The sequence below is a fragment of the Pteropus vampyrus genome, unplaced genomic scaffold (genome assembly GCF_000151845.1).
Source record: "Pteropus vampyrus isolate Shadow unplaced genomic scaffold, Pvam_2.0 Scaffold106, whole genome shotgun sequence".
Lineage (NCBI taxonomy): Eukaryota > Metazoa > Chordata > Mammalia > Chiroptera > Pteropodidae > Pteropus > Pteropus vampyrus.
In genome coordinates this window covers 3,085,721-3,107,072 of record NW_011888887.1, presented here as the reverse complement: position 1 = coordinate 3,107,072, position 21,352 = coordinate 3,085,721, and the positions used below count along the sequence as shown (strand labels likewise).

Sequence of the window (21,352 nt, the reverse complement as noted above, 5' to 3'; positions counted from 1 at the left end):
GATTGCCATAAAATCATTTTAAAAACTGGTTCTAAGAGCAAAAATATGGCTCAGAACAAGCTTAGTCCTGCTCAGCAGGCTACCTGCCTCCTTGTTAGAGGTACTTGTAGGTATAAGTGCCATCAGATGCTCAGAACATAAAAAACATGAGTAATATTGCTCGGATATACAAAATGTACCTGTGCCTCAAATGCACCATGAAAACAATGTTTGTTATAACATATCAACCTTTGCTCGTTGACAGAAAAAAAATCCCTAGGCACTTCTTTAAATCCACTCAAGTCAAAGAGGTAATATAGTAATAGTCATTATATTTCAAGTTTCATTTCTCATACCCTCCTTCTGGTTTAATGTTTTTATCATTTACCTCAACCTCTGGGAAAGAATATGTACTGTTAGAAGGGAATGATCTGCCTGAAAAACAACAGACACACGCCAGTCCCACATGTGTGGAATACCACCAGGTTGTCAATTTATGTCACGCTTAAATTAAAGTAATTTCAAAGGAGATTAGTGCTTTTAGTTTCTGGAGAAATGGCCAGTTTAAACTATTCCATCTGCATTTGCTTTGGGATATTAGGCAGCAAATGAAACATTAGGGCAACCCAATGTATCGTTTGGCTGAGAAAGAAATATCAATTTAAAGATGCTATCCTTTTCAAATGTTGTTTTTGGAAGTATTTTAATTATATCAAAATCTATTATCTGTGACATAAGATGGCAACTGAATGCATTTATTTTGCTTTTCATTAATGTAATATTCTTGAACTATAAAATGAAGACCAATGTCTAAGTTTAGATACTGTAACATCAGTTAACATATAAAAGTTACCCATTCCTTAAATTGAAATATATAATGGATTATTTTATAATTACACTCATATCAGATTTGTTTTAAAAGACTATTCTATCAACATCTCTAAACATAAAATAATAAACAATATAAAATTAGGTTCTTCATTAATTTATTAGCAACATGAAAAATTTAGCCACTGAGCTGACATATCTTATAATTTTTGGTACAAAATATTAATTTGAGAATTACTATGTTGTCCTTTCTCTTGAATTCAAAATTTCTGCTGTGAAGCGATATTGTTATACAACTGGTGATGGGTTATATCTATGTAAGGCAAGGTTCCAGTTCAGATTTTGAGGACTCTTTAGTAAGTGCCAGGAGCCATGTTTCTTAATCTTCCCGTGGCACTTTATCTTTTTCTACATTTATGACAACTGAAACAAATGCCAGGGAAGCATCCAGGGCCAAAATGCTGGGAGTTTGCTATCAAAGGAACAGAACTGTCATTTCTAGGAACTACCATAATAACCTCCTGTTGCTGTAATGTCACATAACTGAAATTGATTCTGTTAAAAACACATAAAAATATAGTATTTCATGATGAATTGGATGGGTAAAATGTTTATTTAAAAAAATTTAGTTTGTAACAAAAATTAGTGAAATTACTTATAAAAATTACAGATGAAATAATTTTTAAAAATTCTGACACTGGGAAAATTTCTACTGAAAGATTAGAGATATTTATGAGAATATTAATTCTCATGTCCAGATTTCTAAGCTGAAATCTCTAGACAATATAAACTATATGAGCGCAGTTCCTGTTTTAAAAGCACATTATAGAGGTGAGATATATTTGATGATGTCTAAAGCCTGATAAAAATTCTTCAATAATTCTAAAAGTTCAAAGCCAGAAGTCATTTTAAATTAAATTTTAGGATTGCCTAGGGGCGCATATCTGTGTTAGCTGAGGTATGTACCATACAATATAACATTCGATTAGTTTCAGGAAGTTCTGTACTCAAAGAGAACATCCAGGTCAGAAAGGAGGAGGCAGTTATAAGTCTCTAGTGAAAGAGTGAAGACTGACATTTTTTAAGCCTTGCTAAAATTAATCCTCTATCTAGGATCTACTGTATGCAGAGATTAAGGTGCTCAGTATCCTATTCAGCAGAGTGTCTTGCGGCAGCCCTCATTCAACCACGTACATGAAAACAAATTACAGATGTGTGGACCATAAATATTCCTTTAAGTCATGCCTGTCAAACAAAAACACTCATTTCCTTCATATGAGTTTTTAAGTAACAAATAACTTGTTTACAAAATAAAATGGGAGTCATCTTTTAGCATATTAGAGCTTTTCTTGTTTTGTTTTTAGTATTTCTTAGTTCCATCTGGAATTGTCTTTTGTTTGATTTTACTTATCCAGCAACCCATAGGCAAGCATGTAAATAAAGTATTTGCAATTCAAGAGGTGATTCAAATGAAGACAGGATCATCTTAGAGTATTCACTTTAAACTTGAATTCTCAAATGCTTATAATCTATTCAAACATTACTGTGGTTAAAATATATTTTGGACTTATGATTCCAAAGGGCTCAGTTATCTGACAAGAACAGGAGCATATTAAATATTTGCATAATACATTTTTGAAATAGCTTGCATATTAGACACTAAGCAGTTATTAAATTTTGCTTTTAACCTACCGGCTTTCTAAATCTTCCCTCCACAGCTTGATCTCCATAGAGAAAAAAGTAATTCAAACAAAAATTTTCCTGTTTACTTTAATAACTATTTACTTCTCTGTGCATAAGGCTGAGAAATTATGAACAAGGATTCATGTATTTGTCCATAGAGTATCTTGCATAGCCACCGGTTTGAATTTTCACTTGTATTTTCAATTTATAAAAGGATTATGTATTTTGACCCACTTATAAATCGAATGATATAACAGAAAATAGAAAGAGCACTATTTTCCCACTTCATATTTAACTGATGTTGACAAGTCACTTTAAGCTCTCTAAATTTCATTTAGCTTATTTGTAAACAGGGATAAAAATACTGCCTGGTAGAAAAAATGACATTACGTTAATTAAAGTGCTTTGACAACTTTAAAATATTATACAGCTGTAAAATATTTATATTATTATGCTACCTTTATAAGAATGAAAATTAGCTGGTTATTTTGCCATCATAGCTTTTGTAAATAGAGGAAAAGACAGAAAGATACTGTTTTGGAGTTGTCTGAGAGTTTGTTATGAGAGGTTTTCGATTTAAGAAAAAATTTCCTAACAAATATTTTAGGTTAGAGTTAAAATTTAAAGGCCATCTAATCTAGCCACCTTAGTTTTACATATAAGGAAAGAAAGACCAATGAAGGCTAAATATTAAAACATACAAAGAAAACAGTCACAAATGGTGGTAGAAAGGGAAGAATGAAAAACAAACTTTATGCTTCCCAATTCATTCTTGGTCAGAGAAATCTAAGGGTAGGATTAGAACTGGGAGCAGGTTCAGAGTTTGGGTTAAAGTTCTGGCTGGATTATAGCATGTTAATGAGTCACTTTTTCTCTTAGCTAATTATAATAAAAATGATGATTATGGCAACACATAAAATGGTTATTACATATTAAGCATTCTTAGACATATACATCTGATAAGTATTTATAGATACACATAGATATAATATGTATTTAATTATAATCACAGTACATTAGTCTTTACAACAACTTTATTATTCTTACTTTATAGGTAAAGAAATTAAGAAACAGAAGAGTTAAATAAATTGAGCAAGATCACACAACTTACAACTGTCTGTGCCAAGCTTTCAGCCAAGACTGCCTGGCCTCTCCTTCTCCCCACCTTTTTTTTTCTAAGAGCTATACTGAAGTTCGGTTTACATACATAAAATTTATCCATCTTAATGTACAATTTGATGAGTGTTGACCAATTTACAGAGGTGTACAGCCACTACCACAATCCAGTTGAGAACACTTTCATTACTCTGAAAAGATCCCTCCATGCTTATATATATATAGTCAATCCCCATCTCAACTCCCAGCAGCAGGAAACCACAAGTCTGCTTTATCCATAGACAACTTTTCTGGGCATTTCATAGAAATAGAATCATACAACATGCAGTCCTTTGCATCGGACTTGCTTTAATTAGCATAAAGTTCTTGAGGTTCATCTATATTGTAGCATGTATTAGTTCATTCTCTTGTTGCTTAGTAGTATCTATTGTATGAATACACTAGATTGTTTATCCATTCAGCACTTTACAGACATTTGGGTTGTTTCCACTATTTGGCTATTACAAATAATGCTGCTATGAATATCTGCATAGTTTTTATGTGGACACAGACTTTCAATTCCCTTGGGTCAATACATAGAATCAGAGCTCAGTTTATATGGAAAATTTATGTATAAAGTTTTGAGAAATGTGAAACTCTTTTCCAAAGTGGATGTATTATTTTATATTCCACCAGTGATGTATGAGGGTTCTGGATTTTCCACATCCTCACCAACACTGACTAGACTTTAAGATCTCCATTACTATCCTCTACAGCCATTCATTGATCATGCACATGTCAATGAATATTAGAATGGAAGGAGAGGGGAGCTAAGTGAATGGAGAAGTGAGAAAGACAGAGATTCTTACACTTTTGCAAAGGCAACCAAGTCTATTTCGTTTTTTTTTTTTTTTTAACTTTTAAGACTTTTTTGAGAGCAATTTTTGGTTCATAGAAAAACTGAGAAGGTACAGAGATTTCCCACGTAACCCCTGCCCCACAGAACACAGCCTACCCCATTATCAACGTACAGCACCAGAATGGTACATTTGTTACAAATAATAAACCTACATTGAGACATCATTACCAGAGAGTCCATAGTTTACATTAGGGTTCATTCTTGGTGGTGTACATTCTATGTTTGGCCAAATGTAAAATGACATTTATCTACTATTGTATCATACAAAGTAGTTTCACTCTCCCCAAATCCTCTGTGCTCTACCTATTCATCCCTCCTTCCTCCTTCATCTCTGACAACCAATTAACTTTTATCTCCATAGTCTACCCTTTTCCAGAATGCCATATAGTTGGAAACATACACTACACAGTCTTTCCTGCTTAGCTTTTCCACTTAGTAATATGCATTTAAGTTCCCTCTGACTTTTCACAGCTTATTTCTTTTTAGCATTGAATAATATTTCATTGTTTGATAATAAAACAGATTGTTTATCCACTCATCTAGGACAAGACATCTTAGTCGCTTCCAAGTCTTGGCATTGTGAATGAAGCTACTATAAATATCTGTGTGCAGGTTATTGTGTGGAGATGAGTTTTCAACTCCTTTGAGTAAATACTGAAGAGCATGATTAATGAACAGTATGTTAGAATATGTTTAGTAAGAGTATGTTTACTTTTATAAGACACTGCTGCACTATCTTCTGTGAACAAAGACAGTTTTTTTTTTCTTTCTTCTCAGTTAGTATATCCTTTGTTTCCTTTTCTTGTCTTATTGCATTAGCTAGGATTTCCAGCACAATGCTGAAACAGAATGGTGAGTAGTATTCTTGCCTTAGTAGGAAAGCTTTGAGTTTCCCACCATTAAGCATGATGGTTAGCTGTAGGGACATATATGTAATCTCACAAACATACACAGATAATATACATAATCAAGTTGAGGAAGTTCTCCCTATACCCGGTTTACTATTTTTTTTTAATCATGAATGGGTGTTGGAGTTTGTCAAATGCTTTTATTGCATCGATTGATATAATCACGTGATTTTTCTTTTTTAGCTTCCTTATGTAATAGATTACATCTATTTAAAACCTAATTAATAGGTTTTAAAATGTTGAACCAGCCCTGTGTACCTGGAATAAACTCCCCTTGTATTTTCAAAACCATATACTTATCAGCTTTTCATCTTGTAGTGGAAACAGTTTTTATAAGGAATTCTTTTTGCTAATTTGTCCTTATAAATTCTGATGTGTTCATTGACGAGAAATAAGAAGGGTACATAGGACTATACTGAGAGGAAAAAGTTGAGAATGGAGTTTGTCACTGAGGCTTAACTTGAAGATGTCATAAAATCATGAGTTCATTATTTTTGAACTTGCTATTTTGGCCCAATTTTCATGATATTAGAATGTGAGATACATTCTAATGTTTAGTACTAGAGATTTCAAAAGTGTGAATTAAACACGCACATTCCAAATGATCTATTCATTCCACTCCTATTTTCCCTGGAGAAATGAGAGCACATATCCATACAAAGACTTGTACATGGATGTTCACATCAGCTTCATTTGTAGTAGCACCAAACAGGGAACAATCTCAAAAATGACCAACAGCTGAATGGATAAACTGTGGTATATTTATGTGATGTAATTCAACTCAGTCATAAAAAGGAATTAACTATCGACACACATTACAACATGGATGAATCACGAAAATATAGAGTACAGACTGTATGATTCCAGTTATACAAAATTCTGAAAAATACTAACTAATACATAGTTTGCCAAAGTTGATCGGTGGTTGACTGGACGGGGTAGAGAAGAGCAGGAGGAAGGGACTATAAAGAAGTGTGAGAAAAATTTGAGGTTAAGTCTGCTGATGGTTTCACAGGTATATACATGACAATACAATAAAGTGTACATATGTAAAATACATATCAATCACATCATAAAGCTATTTTCAAAAAGAATGACAAATTATAATTATGAAAAATTAGGTATTTGACAATTTCTCAAAAATGAAGTAAGCCTGACATTTTAAGGAAAATAACTAACAGTTTTTACTGCCAGTGATAAAATTCAAACATTCAATAAAAATTAAAATTTTAGAAAACACGTATTTGTATAAAAGAAAAAACATAACGAAAAAGAAAACACATTCAACATTGTGCACCTGAGAGCTTTCCATTACTCTTCCAATGAGACTACTGGTGACAATAATAAATGTTATCTTTTAATACTATAAATGAATTATGTCACTATCTGGAAAATCTGCATAACCTGGTCATTTGATATTTTCCAAATGACAAAGCACAATGTTATGCACAGATAACAGATGTATTCAAGTCTCAAGATCGACCAATGAAGTTGTATAACTGAGTATGAGAAGTTCATCAGTGTGGTTTCAGATTCCACACTGCAACTACCATTCAAGAAAATTTAGCAAAATCTGTGGTAGGCAGAATTTAAGGATGGCCTCCCAAAGATGTCCCACCCTAGTTCCTGGAACACGTGAACATGATTAGGTGTCACTCCTGTAATTATATTATGTTCTATGGCACAGTTGCCTTAAAAATAGGGAGATGATCCAGGTGAGCCTGGTCTAATAATGAGAACTTCCAACAAAGCAGTGCCCTCCAGCTAGTCACAGAGAAGGAAGTTACAGAAATTTAGAACACCTGAAAGATGTGCTGGGTCTGAAGGTGGAGGGAGCTTTGGGAAAATAAGTACAGAAGTTGAGCGATCACAACTGCAAGCCAAGAAAGGGGACCTTACATGCTGACAGCAAGCCAAGGAAAGGAACCTTACACCATTTCTCAGCTGCAAGGAACATGATTCTACCACCAACTGAAGGAGCTTGGTGGTGGAGTCTTCCCTCGTGCCTCCAGAAAAGAGTGCAGCCTGACATCCTGATTTTTGGCTTTGTGAGACCCTGAGCAGAGAACTCAAGTCAAGCCTGCCCAGACTTCTAACCTACACAACTGTGAGGTAATAGATGGATGCTGTTTAAAGCTGCTACGTTGTGATTATGTTATGCAGCAGTAGAGTGCTAATACATTTACTGTAAATCAAAATGTAAACTCAGATCCAAGAATCCTAGTGTTGAAAATTTAGCCTACAGATATAATTAAAAATGATTACTAGTTCAAAGATGTTAATTGAACCTTGTTTGTAAAACAAACAAGAAAACAATAAAAATCGAAACAACCAAAGTATCCATAAATAGAGGATTGGTTAAATTATATAAATCTATAAAATGGAATACTCTGTAGCCATTACAAAGAATAGGAAGAGCTACATGGATGAATATGAAGCAATAAAACCATAATTAATAAGAGGAAAATATCAGAAACCATTATTATTTTTTTAATAAAGAGATTTGCATAAAATCGAGGTATCTGCGTTAAACATTTTCTGGGGGAAAACCAATAAAAACTAAATAGCGATGAGCTTTGGATAGGATCAGATTGAGTGAGAGGTCTGCATTTTTGATTTATACCTTTTATTACATTTTGAATTTTCTATTGAACTTTATTATTCTTATTCATTTAAAAAATTATCAATAGAGTTTACTAGTCGTCGTCTAGGTAAACACTTCCCTGGCCCTCCTGCAAAGCTAACATGTTCTGTTTTATTCAGCTTGGACCTGCCTTCAGGAATTTGTTATTCACAGTCCTTTAATCATTCATGGTAAGACCAAAATCAGTTTTCTTTATCAAGTCTGCCCTGCCCCACAAATCTAAGTTCCTTGGTAAGATTTCTTATTAACTGTGCCCTCACTATGTGAATGTTTATGTGTATTTATATTTATATATCCTACTTTAACTAAAATTATAGGCTATGCAATTGTTTTTAAAATTTTAGACTGTATTCTATCACTTTTCATCACTATATTGAAAGCCACTTTAAGATATAAATCAGTGTAAACCATGCAAATATACAATGTACTACCCTAACACATTGCCATCTTGATGAAAATGATCTAGGAATCCTGCAGTTATATAACATCCAGAAATACTGCAATAGCAAGCAAACCAGTGTGATAAAATGGAACCCATTAACCTTAAATAATGGAACCCATTATTCTTAAATACTGTAAAGAGTATTTAATGGACAATCTACAACATCAGGTTTACTTAACGTATATTAAAATTAAAGTTAGAAGTATTTTTCATATTCCTTTAAGTTTCTTCTTTTAAAATGAGGACACAGTCATTAAAGGTAACAATGCTAATCCTTTTGTTATTAAATATTGTATTTGTAAATCTTAAGATCAAATTTTACCTGATTATATTTTCTACAACAGAAAGATGTACAATGAAAACAGCTTAAAAATGTACTGTATCAGTTTAATGTTATTCTTGTTTGTTGGCAAGTTGTTAACCAAAAAAACTGTTGAAAGTCACAAGAAATACTAAGACAAATGCCAAGACAGATTACTTTTTTCTTTATCCACATGTGAAATTAGTTTATAGTTCATCAGTTTGGTTATAATATACAACCAAACAAGAGGATGTGTGGTTAATGTACTTAGAAAATGATATACAATGAGCTACATATAAGATAGTACCATATCATTGTTATAAAATCAAACTAAGTAGATCATTTTTCTAAACAGCCTTTCTCTCATAAACATGTATATATAACTAAATTGTATGTGTAACTGCACTGTAGTAATTTATTTTATCTTAAAAAACAGGTTGGCTGACATTTTCTAGGAAATACCAAAGTATTATGCACTATAAAAATATTAAGTATGTGCACAAGCTCTTTGTCATCAGGAAAATGTTAAACAAAATCCATGGAAACTTTACAAGGAGAAATCAAAGAGACTGGACATGGAAAAGTAATAAAACATGACATTAAAATATGAATGAAACCTCTAAAATGATATTACCTGGAATCAATTCCATAATGATGTAGATAGGCTGTCTTTGTGTGCAAACTCCTATAAGTTTGACAATATTGGGATGATCATATTGCTTGAGAATTCTGGATGACAGAAAAGTGTAAAAATAGTTAACATTTAAATAAAAAAGCATTAATTTATAATCAGTGTATCTAAGTGGAATACCCTTTAATTAGCATAATTCAATTTTTAAAATTTCAGTATGAATTATGATAAGTAGGATGCATACGAGTTTTAATAAATATTGGCAAAATACAGATATGAATGAGTCAATTATTCTTAATTCAATTAAATATTCAGTTAAAAATTATTATCCACTCTGAATGACTAGCAACCATAGTCCAAAACATGCAGAATTCTCTTCAAAGTATACAGGTTTGGCCACTACAACAAAAGCGTAGATGAAAAGTATTAGTGAACCTAAACTATAAGCTGCTAGGGTGGTATCTTTTAATTTTCTTTTTTTATGTGTACACTTGATTTAAAACACATAAAAATAAGAATCCAATTCAAATTGATAAATACTATAGGGTAATCACTTCATTGAATTCATAATAAATGCTTTATTGATAATAATACATTTCAATATGTTAAAAACTCAAGAGTTTTGAGAAAGCTGGCAAAAAGACAAATAATTGAGTAACAGTTTCAGTAGAGACTTAAACTGAAGTAGAGAAGACAGTATGGAAGAGGTAAAATTTCAGAGTGCCATAAATGTAGCCCAAACTTATCCATAGGACTCCAAGCATGAGTTAAAAGTAGATTAGATTCCCTCAGAGGCCTGTCCACCCTGATGATTTCTATTACCAAATTTTACTCTATATTATCTTACTGACATAGTTATAAAGACACATCTGAAAGATGCAGTTTTCTTTCCTAAGATAATGAAAATAACTTTATTTGGAGAAAGATAAAAAAATTTATATGTTTTGTACATATACAGTTAAAGCAGACATAGCTCTAAGAAAAATGTTTTGGATTGAAAACAATGATTAATGAAAAGATAAACTAAGGAAAATTCTAGTGATAAGGGAAATATTCTGACAATAACTTTGAGATTCCAACTTTTATAAGGAATTAAAAAGTTTCATAATGTCTGACTTTAATCCAAAATGTCATTCCTGAGGTTGGAAACTACTTAGTAAAGAAATTCCACAAAACAGCCAACCTGAACTCAAATCAAATATTAAATATGTAAATATAGCTCTATCAACTATTAAAAGACACGTAGGAGGCTGCATGAATATAATTTTCATTTTTAAGATAAAACTTCATAATCTCACTAATGAGGAAATTTATTTACCAATAAAACAATCAAATTTGAAAGCAAAAAAAAATTTGAAAAATGTTAGTTATAACTGTACCATAAGAATATCTATGAATAACTATAAAACAATGAACCTATGAATTTCAATTAGTGATAGCATGCCTTTAAATTTATCAGTGTATTTCCCAAATTGAGAATAACGTATATGAAAAATGTTTTCAACTTTATTCTATAGATATTTAATAAATGCATCCAACTGATTAAATCCATTGTTTCCAATATTCAGTTTTAGATGATAAATGGAGAACTATACATCAAAATGCTCCATGCCATGGGATTTAGTTCTCTCACTGCCATGTCTTCTGTTCTCCCACGGCACTTTATGTAAACTTAATTTTATACAGTATGCCATGATGGAGACCACCCCTTGCCCCTACACTCACACCTTTACCTTAACAATCTATGAGTCCATGGGTCTTCTTCCTCTTCCAATCATCCACCCATCTCCCAAACATATGTCTATTCTCACTCTATCCAAATCACCTTTCCATTTGTTTTGTGTTTTGTTATATAAATTAGATTTTGCCACTAGCAAAATAGTTTTAGTTTTAACTATTTGCAACACAGAAGTAGCAATTTGAAACATTAAATTTTAGCTAATAGGAAAAAATATTATCCTAGAATATCAATTAGAAAAGAAACAATATGCAAAGTTTGGAACAAATGCCAGACACCGAGTTAAAGAAGACATCTGAAGTTATCAGAATGCAAATGAAAAAAAAAAATGAATCAAGCGATAATATCTAAGTAGGGTTGGAGAGGTAATAAATATATATCTAAATATATGTATATAAGTTATATATTTTCTATATAGAATACAGTAATTTTTATTATAAGGACAGTCACAACATTGGATATATACACATATATCTGCATGCATATATGTATTTGCAATATTTTGAAGGACTTAAAGAATCCTCACTGTTTTTAGCAACCTGCTCTTTTGACTGTGATTACCTAACTGACCTAAAGTCTAACTCAGAAACACCGGAACATTTTGTTTCCGCATCATATATGTGCTTACTTACGAGGGCTTATTTACAAGTGCTTATTTGTACTTCAGCAAATTATAATTTAAGATATCTTCAAACGTACATTCTAATGAATCACTTATCTTACAAATACATATTTTATATTACTTTAGAGAACTCACTTGGCTTCTTGTAAAAATTTTATTTTCAGTTCCTGAGGAAGATCTTCTTTACATGTTTTAACAGCCACATCGGTTTTATCCTTTAAAATGCCCTTATATACTTCACCAAAATTTCCCTGAAAATACAAATACATTTATTGTTTGGAGTATAAGACAGTCATATAAATCTTTGCAAAATACAAGGAAAGCATGTAATGATGCATTTTGAGCTAGCCAAAATACTCTGTTAGCATTATTCAGAGTTTGAAATTGAAATAAAGATTTGGAATATTGCTATCACCAATCCTCCGACTTTAAATATACTATCCAACACACCAACCATTTGTGGGGTTGAGGCTTGAGGACAACTGAAAAGGAAAATGGGGAAAAAATTGAAAGAGAATAGGATAAAAGGGAAACTTCAAATTGCCACTGTCAGAAATACATAAGTTTCACTCTACCTAGTTCCCCGTATCCCCTAAACTCTAAATTTTATTAAGTTAAAAAAATTGTATCCATTAATTTTTAAAGATAAAGCAGAGATTCTGTGAGTTGATTTTTGGTAATGAGCCACAGAGCCATGTCAGTTGGAGTGAGAGAGTAAGAGAACAGGGGAGAGGGAACAGAACCTAGGTAGATAAAGGACTGTCAACAGTTACCGTTATTGGTTGTTAATCTCTGGAAGGTACGAAGGAGGAGGTGCTTACCCAAATGCTCATGTTTCCTGTGATGAACTCATTTCTATCCAGTATATGAGCTCCTAACCTTATTTTATGGCTAAAAAGTATTTTGACAAAATTGCCTTATTTTGAAGTCATTTTTCTTTTATTATAAACACAAAATGTTACAGAGATCTATAAGGCTAACACAATAGCTATTTTTTAGTATTCCCTTAAAGATTTTCTATGTGTGCATATGTATTTTTTATAAAGCTATAATGGTATGCACCCATTATATTATAAGCTTTGATGCTATTATTGAGTTTTGGAGTTCTAAGATCAATGTAACTTTAATAGTTCAAAGTATATACATTTTATATGTTACTAATAGGTCATTTAAAATTATTAAAATACAAAATGTTTTAAATACTTTAAATATCACTTAATATTTTACTTGATTTTTTAATTTAAAAAATTTATTTTACTTAATATTTTAAGTATACTTAAGTAATAAATAGTATTATTAAATATAACAAGCAATTCTTAAGTATTTATTAAAAAACTGATTGATCATCCATTCATGAAAAGTAAAGATACTATGAATTCAACATGATATACATTCATCGTAAGTTAGAAAAAAAACATTTGAGCTTTAATTTATATCTTTTCCTGTCATTGGAAGGTCTTCCTGCCTCCTTGTGTGGGTTTCAGCGCCAATCCTGTCATCCACGCTAGGGGATTTTTCTATTAAAGAATGACTTCAGGGTGTGCGGCCCGAGTGTCAGGGTTCTGCATGATGCTACACACTTGCTATAAGTGAAGACCTGATTTATAGGGGCCCAGTTCCAAGGGAGAATCATGGTTCTGAAGTCTGGTGTTGACACTGGAATGACAGGACGGAATTATCTGTGACTTCCAGTACCTTCTGGAATAAGGGATTTCCCCTCTTTAATACTGCAGATCTTCTTTTTCATTGATCTCTGCTAAATCGTGGCAATTCACGAATTGAGGAAACATTAATGAATTAAAAGCATTCCTTATTTTTTAACTAAAAAAAATTGTCCCTTCCCCCAATTACCAGATCATTTTTTATATCAGAGATAGAGCTGAGAAAAGACTTAATCTACATGATTATTGTTGCTAGGCCTCTATCTGAATGATTCTGAAGCACTTATAATTCAATTTGTCTAAAACTTATTCATTAGAAGACTTCCTTGCTAAGTTACCTTTTTCATTTACTAGGACCAGCATTCTCTCTGCAAGCATTCCGATTTGAACTCTACAGTACTTTTGTCTTCCTTTTTGATTCTCAAAAAGGCTGCTCTGGTTCAAGATCTCAATTTTCTCCCCTAAGGTGATCTCACTGCTCCAATCCATCCACCACAGCACTGTCAGATTAATCTTTCCAAGAGACAACTTTCATTACATTCCTGTCTTACTCAACATCCATCCTTTGATTTCCATCACTTTCTTGGCCTCTGTCTAGCTCCACATTATAGCCTCCAACTGTTAAATGTGTCCTAAATTCAAATACTTAGTGAACCCAAAGTACAAGCCATGCCTTTCCTAATTTTTTCTGTAAAAAACCACCCTCACCATTAGTTAGAAAATGCTAACTAATCTTTAAGTTCATTTCATATGCCCCCTCCCCTTCATAAGGATTTTTCGATCTTCCCCAAATTACATATCCTGTTACTGAACAGTTATCATTCAATTGCCCCTTTGTACATTTTTAATGGTTTCTGCCCCATATGACAAGTCTTGGCATATACTAGTTATCTAAAAATTTTAAACATTCATTCATCAATCATAACTCAGAGGACTTCAACTCTGTCACCGGTGGTCAAGAGGGAAATCTCCAAACACTGAGAAAAAGACTATGCTTCCCAGGACACCTCTTCTCCATCCGAAGAAGTCAGGAGTAAGCCTAGCCTACCATTTAACAGGCAGAGCTTTACTTCTGCTACTGGCCTTAAGACCAGGAGGCTAAATCTCATGTCTCATTTATGTTGTCAGTCCTCATAAGATCTTGGTCCTAGGTTAACCCTCATCTCCTCCCTCTCTAACCTTCATCAGATTCTGCAGACTTCTATTTAACCCTCTATATCCAACTATTCCCCTTCTATTTCCATTTTCCACTGTGCTTTCTGGAATTCACAGTCCATCATTATAAAAATGTTTATCTTTAATGTATTCTTTGTCATTCTTTCACTTTCTTGTTCTAACAGAAACATGGCTCTCACCTGTGAACACTCAAATGGTGGCTGAGCTTCCTTTTGCCTTCTAAACTTAAGTGATGCCTCCCTCAACCTCCAATCCTCCCACTGCCCTAGTGTTCTACTAATTCCTTGTCACTGTTTTCAAACCATTTTCCCTCCTGCATTCTTTAAAACCAAACAAACAGCTTTGAAGTTTTGTCATTTGATTATCTACCAGCTGCCTCTTATTGTGGCTATCAGTTATAGAATTTGAAAATATTTCCCTTCATTTATTGACAATTTGAGCTCCTGGATCACTGTACTCAGTGTCATTCTTGTCTTAATTCTTGGCAATTTCAGACATTTAAAGATCCTTGCAATAGTTCAAATTCTTTCTTAAACATCTCTTCCAATGATCTGTGTTCCAGCCTATTTTCTAGGATCATGCTTTAAACACCGTCAGTGCCAACAATGCAATGACTCTATAGTATCTATTCATTCATTCTGTTTTCTAGTTGCCTTCTATTTTTCTAGCTTAATTCCTCTAGTATCTAGACTCCAAAAATCCTTTGACCCTGTAAGAACCTCAAAATCTTTAGATCCCATTAATTTTTATTTTTTATTACATTAATATCCTCTCTTTCTTCCTTATGCAGCTTAAATTCCATGGTCAACAATTATAACTGCTTACCATACACACTCAACTTTTTTTCCCTCTTAATCTGTAGAACTCTCTTGTCAAATTCACAATCTGAATTAAATGCAACACTCTGCCTAAACTGCACATACACAGCTAAATGTGGCTGGATAAGATCCACAACTGTGTTGACTACTTTCACTTTAAATCTATGAGCACGAACTTCCTTAATACTGCCTAATAATCACATTACAATTATCTAGACCATTTGGCCTCTCATTCTTCTAATTAACTGTTTTCCCCTTCTACTCTCTTCTTCAGTCCTCCACTCCTCCCCGCCCTCCATCCTTATTCTTAGCTGATAATTTTGCTTCCTACTTCATTGAGAAAATTCAAACAATCTAAAGAGAACTCAGCTCCACATTTACCCACCTACCAATCTTCCCTTGCTGTTATAAAAATGAACTATTGTATTTCTATTGAAGTCAATCCTATTATAAACTAAACCCGTCCCCTTACCTTACCTACTTAACGATGTTACTCCAGCAACTCTCTCTTCAAAAATCATACATTTTTCACTAGATCATTCCCAAGTGCAAACCAGCATGCTATTATTCCTCCAAGATTAACCACCACGACCAATCATTCTCTTGAAACCACTACCACATGCCCCTGCTCCCTTCTGCAGCAAAACTTCAGAGTTATAATCCTTGCTATCTCCAATGCCTCTATTCCCATTCTCTCTTAAATCTATTCCAATCTGGCTTTCACCTAAAACATTCCAAAGAATCTGCTCAGCCAAGTCACCAGTGACCTCTTCATTGCTAAATTCAGTGGTTTTTAGTCATCATCTCATTTGGCCTCTCAGCAGGATTTGACAGCACTGAGCACTCTCTTCTCCTTGGTATGCTTCCTTCTCTTTGCTTCTGAAGTATCATCTTCTGATTTTTGCCTTTCAGAAGACTGCACATTCTCAACTTCAAGTATTTTGCTTCTCTTCTCTCCAGCTTCTTAATGTTGGAGTGAATAGGGCTCAGTCTTTGCTTCTCTCCTCTTTTCTACCTAGGCTCTCTCCACTGTTAAACTCATCTAGTCTTATTGTTTTAACTACCATCTAAATACAACTCCCAAATAAGTAAATCACAATCACCAAATTAAACTTCTGATCCAGACTTCATATCTATCTTCCCAACATCTCTATTTGGAAATCTATCAGACAAAACTCAATACATTCAAAATTGAACTCCTAATCTTGTTCCATAAAATCTGATGCACTTATCCTGACACCCCTCTTTCTCTGATGCCTTACATAGAGGCCTTATATCAGGATACTCAGTTGGTTTAACCTTAAAAAATATCCAAAACTCACTACTTCTCACCACCTCCACTACCATCACCCCAACTCAGCAACCACCATCTTTTAGTTAGATAACTGCAATTGCTTCAGAACTTTCTAACTTGTTAGCCTATTCTCAACACAGAAGCCAAACTGATCTTTGTAAAAAGATCATGCCACTCCGCGTGAAAGCATCCACCAGCTTATCTTTTCATACATGATCAAAGTCAAAGTAATTACAATGACCTACAAGGCACCACATGACCTACACCCTCAACGTCACAGACTTCCTGTCCTATCACATTCCTCCTTGCTTACTCAGTTACAGCCAGTCTCCCTGCTCTTCAGATGAAATTTGTACTGTACCCACTGTCAAGAACCTTCTTCCTCAGATATCCACATGGCGAAATACCTCCTGAGTTTTATTTGAAAGAATTTTAATAAGGCTTATCCAGATTTCCCTACAAAAAAATTGCAATTCTGACCCACAGCACTCCTAAACTCTATATTTTTCACAGAACTTAGCATCCTTTAACATTATAAAATTTACTATTTGTTATGTTTATTGTTTATCTATCTTCCCTGCTAAAGAGAATACAAGCTCCATAAGGGCAAGGATATATGTCTGCTTTGTTCACTGATGTATTCCAATGTCTAGAAGAGTGCCTGGTACATTGCAGGCACTCAACAAATATTTGAATATTAAATAACAATTATATATCAAGTATAGTCAACTAAGAGTATACTGCTCAATAAGAAAGTTAGAATTCCTGTCTCTAATTTATATTACTACTAAATTTCAAAGTCTGTAGCGTAGGAATTATGACTAATTCTTTTTTACTTATGCATTCTCAAGCAGTATACTATAAATATTTATTCAGAATAGGTCATGAGAATATTAAATGACAAATCATTTTCTACTCAAATGTATTAGTTGAAATTAAGCTATACCATTGTCTTTAAAGTTGCAGTCTTTTCATTAAAAAAAGATTAAATTTATTGAAACTGACATCATTCTACAGTCTTGTCATTGAGAAAATAATTATTCCTTGAAATAGCCTTATTAATAAGAAAAGGCTAAAATTCCTTCTGATATATCATATTTCACATATTAAACTAAACAAAAATTGAAATATTTCTCTTTAACTGAAAATATTTTTTCTTGAAGACTGAAAAAAAATCTGCCCTATCAACACATTCTATTTCAGTAAGTGGTTTAATTTTACCATTTATAATTGTATTTTCATGGAAATTAATTTATTTATAATTTTTCACCCAATCACTGCTACTGAGTTCCTGACCTAAAGTAACAGAGAGAATATATCTTTAAGAATGACCGTCACAGAGGAAATGAACACATCAGCTACTGCTTTTAGCTTGAAATTCTTTGGAATTTACTTACTAAATAAGCATTTGCAGTCAATAACACTGCTTTCCAATAGCAATTTCATGCTTCTATTTGGAAAAGGTATTTTAAAATACTAAGAATCCTGCAAAGTAGATTTCAACAGAGATTTACTCCCTTAAGATACATCAGAACTAAAACATAGGATAAAATTTATCAATTCATCAATTTAAATTTGAAACCAAAAAAGTAATAATTATTTTTACTTAAAATGCTGAAGCTTAAGTCTAGTATTGATCACTCAGAAATGTATGAGTGATAGTTTTACCAGAATATCAAGATTTTAGTAAATCTTGATATCGAGAAAATATCAAGAAAACATTATTTTTCACTTTGCACTATGAAACTAAACTCATTTCAAACTTTCAAATGGTAACATCACTAATTAAGTCATTGACAAAGAAGTTAATATTTACTCATTGGAACTCAATAATAAATAATTTGCAAAGTCCATTTGATTAATAATTATCAAATGTCTGCCATTATTGTTAGATATAATGTTAGATATATTGTTAGATGTAATCATATTTAACAGCCCTCTATGACCACTAATAGAACTAGCTAAAAAAATGAATAATTATACTGAAACATGTCTTGTCCACATAAATTTTAGATAAAATAATGTGTCCAATGTTTCATACTATGGTTCTACACACAATCCTGAAATCTCAAAGAGCAGTATTTCGTCTTTTCTGAACTATCATGTAAAACCAGAAACAAATGGAACAAGACTAGAAGGGGTTTATTTAAACTTGTCTTACCTCACAGTTTCTTTTCAAATCTCAGGTCACTAGTTTTGGCTTTACTACACTGTAATAAAATCATCATGGCTTTTAATCCTTCCATAGGAAAACACACATATACTATTTTTAAAAGTCAAGAATCATTCTTAAAACTTTCAAAGATTTTTACACATCTATTTCGGTGAACATCACAGTATTTTTAACAGATGTGGTTATAAACTATTCTAGGTTAATATGAGAATGTGCCTCCTGTGTGATGGAATATAAGGGGGCTTTGAAGAAAATGAATCTGCAGAGTTCACAATCACTATAAAGACTTTTGGTTATTTAGTCCAGTTGATTACATACCTTGCCCAGTAATTCTCCCAATGTGACATCTTCATGATTGAGAACCCATTTCTTATCCTGTGGCAAAGAAAAAGAACAGTATTTTAGCCCAAGCAAGAGTACATATCCTATAAGATGCATTTGAGGCAGTAGGAAATAGACCTATGGGGATATTTCATTCAGACCATTCGATTTACAGCACACTAAGAAGTTGTAGCCTCAAGAGGGTATAAAACAGATTTAAGAAATGTTACTACACAATAGGATTTTAAAATCTACATTATAGTGAACTTCTATCAGAAATCTTAGCCTTCAAAATTACAGTCTCCTTTAACTAGAACACACAGCATGTACTCTTCTCTCCCCATAAAGCTTAGGCTATGCTATTTTTGTCATTTTTAAAGAGTTGTGTCATAAGTACATGAGAGAATTTCATTTTACAGTGCAAAAATTCCAAGTCTCTCTTGATCACAGAGAATTCTTTTTCTATCCAAACCACATTATTAAGAGCTATTTTTCCCACATATAAACTGATCATGAGTTATAGCTGTTTATGACACTGTATATATTCCCATATCTTTCCTAAGTCATTTCCTGTAGTATAGTAAAACAACAAAACTAGGGTGCATAAGACCAGTGATGTGAACATGCCATTATAAAAGAACATCCCATTATCTAATCTCAAGAACTAATTACTACTTAGGGAATAGTTTATCATCTAAAATTCTCAGCTATTAAACCACTTAATACCATAATGGTAAAAAGGCTTTTAAAAAAGAAGAAACAGAAGTAGAAGAAGGTGGTAAAAGGAATGAAGCAAAGAAGAACAATAGACATAGAAAAAAGGAAGAAAAAAAAGGAAAGAAAAACAGGGGTGGGAAAAAGAGAAAAAAAAAATCCTGTGATAGTTTATTCAGGATTTATTTTTAACCTATGTTAAAATGTAGCGTTGCCGCATTACGCAGATTGAAATGTAATTATGATCTACAGAATGAGTTTTAACAAGTGATCAAACATCTTGAAGTAAAAAGCCACTATGACTTAACATGTCCTGGACAGACATTTGAAGCACTTAACCTTTGGAAGCACCATGTGACAAACACTCAAACACCAGTTTCTGACAGATCAACAAAGGGAACACTGATTTTAAAAACAATAATTTACATGTATAACATTTCAATCTAAAAACAAAGTAGGAGCTATCCTGGAAGAAAACACAGAAGAATAGCTTCATGACCAAGTGAGTAAGCAAAGATTTTACAAGGGCCACAAAAAGCACTAACTATAAAAGAAACAACTGAATTCATCAAAAGTAAAAACATTTGTTCTCCCAAAGGTATCATGTTTTAAAAATGAAAAGGCAAACTACAATCAGGGAGAATATTTCAGCAAAACATATACCTGATAAATAATTTCTATGTAGAACATATAGAGAACTCATAACTCAATAATAAGATGACAAATAACCCAATTTTAAGAAATTGAGTAAAAAGTTAACAGAATATGGATAAATAGACAAGAAGCACACTAAAAGATGTTAAACATCATTAGTCTTCAGTAACATAGAAACAATAATAAGATGTCACTTTACACGTATTAAAATATTAAAATTAAAAAATTAAAAATACCATGAGATTGCAAGGATGTGGAAAAACTGGATTCCTCATACATTGTTAGTGAGAGTGTAAAATGATAGAAGCCATTTGGAAGACAGTTTGGCAGTTTCTTATAAAGTTAAATATACATCTACTTTGTGATTCAGAAATTACACCCCTAGGTATTAACCCAAGAAAAACAAAAACATACAGCCACAGAAAGACACCAATAAATGTTTGAGGCAGCTTTATTTATAATAAGCAAAAACTAGAAATAATCCAATGTCTAGCAAAAAGAGAACTTATAAACAAATTTTGGTATATTCAATTATTCAGCAATAAATAGGAATTTACTAGAGTAACATTCAACAACAGATCATTTGCAAAACACTGCTGAGATAATAAGGCTAGATATACTTTATATAAATGCATACATATAAAATGGATCCATTTATATCAATTTCTAGAGATGACAATTTATAATGCTATAAATCAGAGCAGTGCTTGCCTGAGGCAGGGGCTGTGGAAGACTGACGGCAAAGGAGAAA

The 21,352-nt window shown here is 32.6% G+C and overlaps 1 protein-coding gene across 2 annotated transcripts in view; it reads right to left on the bottom strand.

The window, feature by feature from the left end:
- FER (FER tyrosine kinase) overlaps positions 1–21,352 on the bottom strand; it is a 404,440-nt gene that overhangs the window by 147,733 nt on the left and 235,355 nt on the right. For both annotated transcript variants that reach the window (XM_011365150.2, XM_023533607.1), the window contains 3 exons: positions 19,231–19,287; positions 11,926–12,041; positions 9,434–9,528 (listed from right to left, as the gene is read on the bottom strand). In XM_011365150.2, the coding sequence (XP_011363452.1) occupies positions 9,434–9,528; positions 11,926–12,041; positions 19,231–19,287 (268 nt within the window). The remainder of the gene's footprint in view (positions 1–9,433; positions 9,529–11,925; positions 12,042–19,230; positions 19,288–21,352) is intronic.